General features: G+C 45.5%; 1 protein-coding gene across 1 annotated transcript in view; it reads right to left on the bottom strand.

The window, feature by feature from the left end:
• Positions 1 to 10,592, bottom strand: part of LOC122544759 (serine/threonine-protein kinase dst2-like) — a 41,167-nt gene that overhangs the window by 21,651 nt on the left and 8,924 nt on the right. The window contains exons 6-8 of the mRNA XM_043684083.1: positions 10,110 to 10,379; positions 1,179 to 1,454; positions 539 to 805 (exon numbers count right to left, since the gene is read on the bottom strand). Of these exons, the coding sequence (XP_043540018.1) occupies positions 539 to 805; positions 1,179 to 1,454; positions 10,110 to 10,379 (813 nt within the window). The remainder of the gene's footprint in view (positions 1 to 538; positions 806 to 1,178; positions 1,455 to 10,109; positions 10,380 to 10,592) is intronic.

Here is a 10,592-nt window from a genome sequence, read left to right as displayed (position 1 = left end):
CCCTCTACACTGTCCCCCCCATTCCAGGGACAGCACGGGGTTAGATACAAAGTAAAGCTCCCTCTACACTGTCCCCACATCAAACGCTCCCAGGACAGGGACAGCACGGGGTTAGATACAGAGTAAAGCTGCCTCTACACTGTCCTCCATAAAACGCTCCCAGGGACAGGGACAGCACGGGGTTAGATACGGAGTAAAGCTCCCTCTACTCTGTCCCCTCTTCAAACACTCCCAGGACAGGGACAACATGGGGTTAGATTCAGAGTAAAGCTCCCTCTACACTGTCCCCCCATCAAACACTCCCAGGACAGGGACAGCACAGGATTAGATTCAGAGTAAAGCGCCCTCTACACTGTCCCCCCCATCATACACTCCCAGGACAGGGACAGCACGGTGTTAGATACGGAGTAAAGCTTCCTCTACACTGTCCCCCCCATCAAACACTCCCAGGACAGGGACAGCACGCGGTTAGATACGGAGTAAAGCTCCCTCCACACTGCAATACTCAAATGCTTTGTTCTTGTTTTATTTGACTTACTTGTTGATTGATGAAACTTTCAAACTCTTTCAGTTTCTCCTGCCTCAGTTTCTCGATTGCTGAGGCGAATGTATTCCGGTACAATCTGTAGAATTTCTCAATCTTGTCAGTCAGATGTTCCTTCAATTCAGTGACCTCCTTCTCACTCTCCCCCTCACTCTGCAACAGATGTGACTGGAAATCCCTGATCAGCTCACAGGCCTTTTTATCCAGACACTTCCTCATCGATGCTGGAGTGTTCTTCAGTATATCCTTGTTATCCTGCTGCTGAAATCAATACATGCAGATTAAATTGAGAGAAATGCTCAGCTTTGACATCCCCATCAAATACTCCCAGGACAGGGATAGCAGGGAGTTAGATTCAGAGTAAAGCTCCCTCTACACTGTCCCCCCCATCAAACACTCCCAGGACAGGGACAGCACGGGGTTAGATACGGAGTAAAGCTGCCTCTACACTGTCCCCCCCATCAAACACTCCCAGGACAGGGACAGCATGGGGTTAGATACGGAGTAAAGCTCCCTCTACACTGTGCCTCCATCAAACACTCCCAGGACAGGGACAGCACGGGGTTAGATACGGAGTAAAGCTCCCTCCACACTGCAATACTTAAATGCTTTGTTCTTGTTTTATTTGACTTACCTGTTGATTGATGAAACTTTCAAACTCTTTCAGTTTCTCCTGCCTCAGTTTCTCGATTGCTGAGGTGAATGTATTCCCGTGTGATATGCAGAAGTTCTCAATCATCTCATTCAGATGTTCCTTCAATTCAGTGACCTCCTTCTCACTCTCCCCCTCACTCAGCAACAGATGTGACTGGAAATCCCTGATCAGCTCACAGGCCTTTTTATCCAGACACTTCCTCATCGATGCTGGAGTGGTCTTCAGTCTCACCATGATATCCTCATTACCCCGATGCTGAAATCAACACACACGGATTAGCTTAGACCTCTTTATTAAACACGCCCAGGGACAGAGACAGCACGGGGTTAGATACAGAGTAAAGCTCCCTCTACACTGTCCCCCCATCAAACACACCCTGGGACAGGGACAGCACGGGGTTAGATACAGAGTAACTCTCCCTCTACACTGTCCCCCATCAAACACTCCCAGGGACAGGGACAGCACGGGGTTAGATTCAGAGTAAAGTTCCCTCTACACTGTGCCTCCATCAAACACTCCAAGGGACAGGGACAGCATGGGGTTAGATACAGAGTAAAGCTCCCTCTACATTGTCCCTGATCAAACACTCCCAGGGACAGGGACAGCACGGGGTTAGATTCAGAGTAAAGTTCCCTCTACACTGTGCCTCCATCAAACACTCCAAGGGACAGGGACAGCATGGGGTTAGATACAGAGTAAAGCTCCCTCTACATTGTCCCTGATCAAACACTCCAAGGACATGGATACAGGGACAGCACCATGTTAGATACAGAGTAAAACTCCTTCTACACTGCCCCTATTATACTCTCCCAAGACAGGGACAGCACAGTATTAGCTACAGAGCAATGCTACCTCTAAAGCTCTCTCCAAACTGTCCCTATTGCCACGAAGTTGGTCTGTAAAAATGGGGAAATTGTAAATTGGGGTAAGCACTGTGACGTCCCTTGCTGCTTCGAGATTTAAAAATAAATGTCTGTGAGCAGCTGCAGGTGCTCGAATTGACAATGTCTCAAAAAGCTGTTCAGTTCGTAGGCCCAAGCAGCATTTTTACCCAGACAACAGTTTAAATTCAGCCAATTAATTCACAAAGGCACTTGGAGACTAAGGATCAACTAAATTCAAATCTGATGACTTTGACAACCTCGAACCAATCCGATTGTAAAGAAATTAAAATATAATCATGGGGATAAAAGAAGCATGTATTTAAAAGTTAGAGGGAGAAAGAACTGTCATCTAAAGCGATGAGAGTAAAGTGCTATCTGAGAAAGAGATATCAGGCTTTCACAAGAAATCTCCACAAGAAAGCTCTCTTAAAAAAAACACTGTCCATCTGAAACGTATGTGGCACATTTAGCAAATATTGTTGACACCAGAATTTAAAGAGCGAGGCTTTGAGAACAGATGATTCGTAGAGAAAACATGCCTGACAGTACAATCAGCGGAACGTAAAATACAGAAAATCCAGTACGATCCATTCTGTGTGAACCTCGAGAGACTAAGTTTAATTTACTATTCTTATTAATTGGATTTATATAAGTGGGGCCTGGGTTATTGAAACTGCATACTAATGGGATTAGATCAGAGCGCTGCTGGAAAAGCACAGCAAGTCAGGCAGCATCAGAGGAGCAGGAAAATTGACATTTCGGGCAAAAGCCCTTCATGAGGAAAAGAGGCAGGGTGCCTGCAGGGTGGAGAGATAAATGAGAGAGGGGTGGGGCTAGGGAGAAGGTAGCAAAGAGTACAATAGGTGAATGGGGGTGGGGATGGAGGTGATAGGTCAGACAGGAGGGTGGAGTGGTTAGGTGAGAAGGGAGATTGGCAGGTAGGACAGGTGCTGAGCTGGAAGGTTGGTCCCGAAACGGTCTCCTCTACATTGGGGAGACTGGAAGCCTCCTCGCAGAGCGCTTCAGGGAACATCTCTGGGACACCCGCACCAATCAACTCCACCGCCCTGTGGCCCAACATTTCAACTCCTCCTCCCACTCAGCCGAGGACATGCAGGTCCTGAGCCTCCTCCACCACCATGCCCTCACCACCCGATGCCTGGAGGAAGAACGCCTCAGGATCCTCCAACCCCAGGGCATCAATGTGGACTTCACCAGTTTGCTCATGTCCCCTCTCCCCACCTTACCCCAATTCCAACATTCTAGCTCAGCACCATCCTCATGACCTGTCCTACCGGCCAATCTCCCTTCCCACCTAACTGCTTCACCCTCCCGTCTGACCTATCTCTCCACCCTGCAGGCACGCTGATGAAGTTCCTGAAGAAGGCCTTATGCCCAAAACGTCGATTCTCCTGCTCCTCAGATGCTGCCTGACCTGCTGTGCTTTTCCAGCACCACTCTGATCTAAACTCTGGTTTCCAGCATCTGCAGTCCTCACTTTTGCCTACCAACGGGATTATGTTCAGTGAGGGAACAGGCAGTAGTTTGGGAGTAATTGTTCAGTTTGTTAGGAAGTCTGTAAATTTGTTCACTGTTGGAGTTAGATAAATAAATTGTTACTTGTTAATTGGTGAGTGAGTAAGAGGATTCATTTCATTTAACCAACCCTTTATAACAGATTCTGGGCATGACAGGTAGGTTATACCCCTTGTCACACTTCTTTATCAGATTACAGAGGAGGTGGTCTGCACTGGGTGTTTCAGTTTTAATTATCAGAGGGGAGGTCAACACTATCGAATATTCCCAGTATTCACTGTTGAAATGTGTATTGTAAGGAAGTTGAAGGCATGCACTGTACCTTTGAGAGAGTGAAAGCTGTATTACACACGGAGCGCTTACAAGCACCTGTCATATGACTGAGTAGCAGTCTCAGAGTGTACTGGAAAATTGAAAATATGTAACATTTGGCTGTGAAACAATTACCTGAGTTTTAGTTGCTACGTTAACAAGCATTTGAATTTAACCAGTTTAAGTTATGTCCCAAGATACTAAAACCCAATCACATTTGAATTTATTGTTTTCGCCAACCTGGAACCAATGAGACAATCCGATGTTTGGGGTATAAAAAAGCAGGCATTTTGAGAGTTGGCCAGTGAGAGAGACAAACTGCCATGAAAACAGACTGCCATTCAAAACATTTTATCAAAGGTACCTTTTCATATGAAACGTCTTTGTAGCAAAAGACTGAAGATGACCCAGGGAGATCTACAGCCAGAGGGAAGAGAACACCAGTGACTGCAGCTGTCTGGTTTTGAAAATTAAGTTGATGTAATTTTCATACGGGCTTTTATTGGAACAGTATATTGTTAGAGATCTGAAGGCAGATAACAAGCAGTTCGGAGAAGGGAGGCTTAGAGTTGTAAATAGTTGTTGCTTAATATTCACTTTTAGAGTTAAAGACTAAATTGATATTTTTCTTTTAACAGTGAAATTGGGAGTTGTCAGTCACTTATACTTGAACAGATTACGAGGCGAGGTGAGCTTTTCTGTGCATTTGGATTAGTTAACAGAGGGATTCACCACCATGTCGTAACAGTATTGAACTGGCAAATTACAATTCTTTTATGTTGCCTTTAAAATTCTCCCTTGTGTTCACCCAAAAGACTGGATATTAATTGGATTGCCTCTTTCTTCAGATATGCTCTACTAAAGTCACATTATTCATTGCAAATTGTTAATTTTTGTTAACGTTTTAACCTTGGTGTTTAAGTTGCTTGTTGTAGCAATTGGAACCAGGTTGATCACATTAATTGTGGTTGTCAACCAGGACCAACCAGGACCAAACAGGAAAGTCCTGGCTGACCAACAGAATGTATTACGCATACTGTGATCTTGGGAGAAGATGTGGGAGTGGAAGAGGCAATTTGATGGTGGGGCATATTCATTGTTCCACAGTCAGCTGTTTGGACTGAACTTCTTACCTGCCCTGCCCTGCCCTGATTCCTGTTCATGGACTTGAACCTGTTTGGTGGCTCCAAATTCACTGAGTAGGGGCTTGGCCCCTGGGAACAGATTGTGGCAGTGTGAGTAGACCAGACCTCATGGGAGTGTCAAGCCTTTGCATTCAGTGTGTGAACCCTGCCGACAGAAGAAGGACCTGCCACCGGGAGCGAAACCTGTTGTCGGAGGCAGGTTCTGGTTTGGGAAGTGGGTTCTAGGTCAGATGGTGAACTCTGGGAACGGCTTCTGTATTGGGGGTGGACCCCAGTTTGTGAGTGGACTCTGCCTTGGAATGGATCTGCTCCCTCACTGTTTGCACTGTATCTTCTCATGCTGGATGTGATTGAATCGTGTTTCCATTATGTGCATTGTGTTTTGTGTACCTCTGAGGAAGAGTTAATTTTGAAGGCGGCTTGCTTTCCTGCACTGTTTTCCTGCTGTTTCACTGTGTGTTTTTATTTGGAGGAATGTGATATAGTTTACTTTGTTGGTCCTGTGTGCTGCTTTTCCTGTTGGCTATGGGGGACATGGAGCGTTTGTTTTTGGGACCTGTTTCTTTGTATTTTTGTTGACCACAAACTGTTAGTGTGTCATGTGTTTGCCAACTTGTAAAACGTTGAACAAAAAAAAAATTATTAGGCATATTGTCCAGAGAGTAAAGTTACATGCCATCCTGATCCAGAAATAATACCAATTAAAGAACAAAAATAATTTAAAGTCCAGGAACAGGCACTTTGACCCTCCAAACCTGAGCTGATCCAAATCCACTGTCAAAACCTATCACCCATTTCCAAAGCATCTGTATCGCTCTACTCCCACCACTCCGACTCATGCATCATGCATCTCACACCTTAAATAAATCTACTGTGCCTACCTCTACTACCTCCGCTGGCAACGTGTTCCAGGCATCTATCACCCTCTGTGTGAAGTACTTTCCATATGTATCCCCCTTAAATGTTTCACATTGCACCTTGAATGCGTGATCTCTCGTTATTGAATCCCTCACCCTGGGAAAATGCCTGTTTCTACCCAACTTGTCTCTATCCTTCATGACTTTGTAGCCCTCAATAAGGTCCCCCCTCAATCTCCTTTTCTCTAATGAAAACAAACATAACCTACTCAACCTCTCTTCATAGCTATCACCTTCTATACCAGGTGACATCCTCGTAAACCTTCTCTGCACCCTCTTCAAAGCGTCCACATCCTTTTGGTAATGTGGTGACCAGAACTGTACACAGTATTCCAAATGCAGCCGAACCAAAGTCTTGTACAGTTTTAACATGACCTGCCAGCTCTCATACTCAATACTCAGTCCGATGAAGACAAGTATACCAGATGCCTTCTTCACCACTCTGTCCACCTGTGCAGCAACCTTCAGGGTACAATGGATCTGAACTCCCAGATCCCTCTGTTCATCAACTTTTCCCAAGGCTCTTCCACTTACACTGTAATTCTCATGGAAGTGAAAATTAAACAGTTTCCAAGGCGGGTCATTAAGTCTTGGAACTCTCCTAACAAAGGGTTACTGGACTCAATTTTAATTTTGGTTTCTCTCTACCAGACCTGTTGAGTTTCTCTAGCATTTTCTCGTGTTGTATGTGAATATACAGGTGTGTCAACTAGTAAGTAGAGGAGGATATGAGAAAGAAGAATGAGAACTGAAGAGAATTGGACAATTCCCAAATAGAGCTCTCTATTATAAGATTAACTCATCATAGATCGATCACAGAATCCCTACATAATGGAAACAAACCATTTGGCCCAATAAATCCATACTAACTCTCCAAACAGCATTCCACCTGGACCTGCCCCCACTCACCTAACCCTGTAAGCCTGCATTTCCTGTGGTTAATCCAGAGTGGATAAGAGTGGAGCTGAAAAAGCACAGCAGGTCAAGCAGCATCACAGGAGTCGATATTACAGGTTGGAACCTTTCATTAGGACTGGGGGAGGGCTAGGGGGCTGAGAACTAAATAGAGGGAGAGACTGGGACTGGGGAAAGGTAGGTGGGATGGTGATAGGTGGATGCAGGTAGGAGGTGATTGTGATTGGTCATTGGGAAGGGTGGAATGGATAGGTTCGAAGGAAGATGGACAGGTAGGGTCAGGTTAAGGGGTGGAGTGGAGAGGGAGGGCTGGACCTGGGATGAGGTTGGGGGTGGAGAGATTTGGACGTTGGTGAATTCTATGTTAACGCCATATGAGGTGGAAGAGGAGCTGACTATTTGGGGGTCTATAATACAGTCCCAATAGAGTGACCATTCCCTTCTTGTTTCGAAGTTCAAACCATATGGCCTTATTTGATGACCCCTTAAGAATATCCTCTCTAAGTACTATTGTTATGTCCTCGTTTAACAAAAGGGCAATTTCTGCCCCCTCCTTGCTTACTTGTCCTTCTGTCACGCCTGTATCTTCTGTATCCTGGAACACTGAGCTGCCAGTCCTACCCTTCTCTGCCACGTTTCTGTTATGGCTATAATATCCCAGTCCTCAGTCTCAATGGTCAATCTCTTATTCAGAGTCCCACCTTCCCCCTCCCCCCCACCAAAGTAGTTTAAACCCTCCCAGGTAACATTAGCAAATTAACCTGTCCCTCTTGTACAGGTCACCTCTACCCCATGAGAGATACCAATGATCCAAGAACTGAAAACCCTGCCACCAAAACCAGCTCCTCAGCCACATATTGATCTGGCCTGTCTTTACCTGGTTGATTGTTTCCATGTTATTAACCTTGTCATGAATTGCACAATTGAAATGGCATTTCACTCTTTTGAGGGTGGACACATTCTGAGGTCATCATTGTTTTACTTTGATCTTTGCCCTTTTTGATTTGAAACTGAGAGATGAGGGTGAGAATTGAGCTTTGAACTTTGAACAGCAACTTGTTGAAAGAAAGAAGAGAACAACAGGAAGACATTTGCTGTTGGGAACTGGCCTGGACAGATAATTCAGGTTAACTACTGTTCAAAGGCTACAGTAGATGTTTTCACACTGAGACGTTGCTATGTTCAGGGACAAACAGCTTTTACAAGTTATTCTCTCTTTATTAACTGTTTGAAAATTCAGAGAAAGAATCCCTCAGAATAAGAAATAAGTAAAAATCTCGAGATGTCTCCGAGGCTGTTTGCATTAACTGGTGACTTCAGAATTCCAACTCTCTCTCCTACATATCATAGTCCCCTCCTGCTTCAAGAAGACCACCATCATCATCCCCATACCTAAGAAAGTGCATGCAATGTGCCTTAATGATGACCGCCCAGTGGCTCTGACCTCAGTCATCATGAAGTGCTTCGAGAGGCTGATCATGGCCCACATCCACTCCAGTCTCCTAGCCTGCCTCAATCCCCTACAATCTGCCTATCGATGTAACCGGTCAGCAGCGGGTGTCACTTCCCGAAGTCGTGCACTCATTCCTGGAACATCTGGACAACAAGGACACTTACATCAGACTCCTGCTCATTGACTACAGTTCTGCGTTCAACATCATTATCCCCTCCAGACTGATCTCAAAAATCTGTGACCTTGGTCAGGGCTCTGCCTTTGCCACTGGATCCTCAGCTTTCTCACCCACAGACTGTAATCATTGAGGATAGGAACTGCACCTCCTCCACAATAATGCTCAACACTAGAGCCCCCCCCGCCCACCAAGGATGCATCCTCAGCCTCCTCCCGAACTCTCTGTACACCCATGACTGTGTTTCCAAATTCCAAATGAATACTATCTACAAGTTCACTGATGACACCACCATGGTAGACGACTATCTAACAACAACGAGTCAAAATACAGAAGGGAGATAGAGGGCTTGATGATGTGGTGCAATGAGAACAACCTCTCTCTCCATATCAGCAAAACTAAAGGTCTGATCAATGACTTTAGAAAGGAAGAAAGAGAACACAGCCCCATCTACATCAATGGAGTAGAGTGTGAGAGGGTGGAGAGTGTCAAGTTGCTTGGAGTGACAATAACTGACCACCTGTCCGACTTTCATGCGTTGGCAAGTGGTCCAAGGCACAACAATGGCTCTTCTTCCTCAGGAAATTCGGTGTGTCCATACGGATCCTTGCCAGTGGCTACAGGTGCACCATTGACCGCACACTGTCCTGGTCCAGAACAGCCTGGTATAGCAACTGCTCTGCCCAGGACAGTAAGAAGCTACAGAGGGTGATGTGCACAGCCCAGACCATCAGGGAAGCCAACCTTCCATCCATGGACTCCATTTACAAGGCTCGCTGCTGCGGAAAGGCTGCTGACAACATCAAAGACCCATCGCCATCCTCCCCCCACCCCCACGCGTGGTAATGATCCCTGACTCTTCCATCAGACAGAAGAAACAGAAACCTGAACGCACGCACCAGCAGGTTCATGGATAGCTTCCTCCTGGCCGTTATTAGACTGATGAATGGACTGTCTAGCCTGAAACATTGCTGTCCTGGCTAACACTGATCTCGTCTAGTACACGCCCTGTGCAATATAACCTGTACGCCTCTGTCTAAGTCTTTCTGATCTGTGCATCCTTCCTTTCGATGATCTGCCTGTACTGCTCAGAAACACAGCTTTTCACTGGATTTCAGTACACCTGATAATAAATCAGATCAATTAATATATAGTCAGATGTGCATGGGATATAATAACCATTAGTCTAAGGATTTCATGAAGGCTTGGTATTCACCACTGAAACCGTTATTGAACTGGAACTGGGTCAGTCTGTCTGTTGGTGTGAGTGGGGGTGAGGATGAAAGAAGATTGGCCAGAGATTATAGATATCAGTTAGACTGTTTTGTTGTCCATCTGTGCTCTGCTGAAGTTACAATATTAATACCCAATTCTTCATTTTGTTGAAGTTGTAAACTTAGTGTCCAAGACCTAGTATTCCTAATGTTTGCTGAGGAATAAGTGAGCAATTGTGAGGGCCATGGAACATTTTAATTTCACTTTGTTGCAAATCCAGTGTTGATGATGCTGACTGGGTCTGCCTTGCTATCCCCTGTCCCGTAGCACAGCTTTGTTCAATTTGTATCGGAGTTACCTGCTGTTTGGTGAAATGTTCAAACTGCTTCAGCATCTGCTCCATCAGTTTGCCAATCGCCCTGTTAAACTGTTTCGTGTAAGCCTTGCAGAACTTCTCAGTCTCTTTCTTCAGGGATTTATTCAACTCCAGGTCATTCACTTCCAGTTGCTGCTTAAATTCCTCCACCAGCTCATTGGCCTTCGTCTCCAGACGGTCCCTCATTGACATCGGAGAGGTTTTCAGGATCTCAGAGATATCATCATCATCATCATCATCATCATCTATCTCCTGAAATTAAACCACGTAATTAATGGTGAGTAAAGCACACATTGCACACTGACAGTGACAGCACGGGGTTAGGTACAGAGTAAAGCTCCCTCTACACTGTCCCCCCATCAAACACTCCCAGGGACAGGGACAGCACGGGGTTAGATACAGAGTAAAGCTCCCTCTACACTGTCCCCCATCAAACACTCCCAGGACAGGGACAGCACAGAGTTA

Source organism: Chiloscyllium plagiosum, chromosome 51 (genome assembly GCF_004010195.1).
Source record: "Chiloscyllium plagiosum isolate BGI_BamShark_2017 chromosome 51, ASM401019v2, whole genome shotgun sequence".
Lineage (NCBI taxonomy): Eukaryota > Metazoa > Chordata > Chondrichthyes > Orectolobiformes > Hemiscylliidae > Chiloscyllium > Chiloscyllium plagiosum.
The sequence above is the reverse complement of the archived record's forward strand: the minus strand, read 5'-3'. Positions and strand labels throughout refer to the sequence as shown.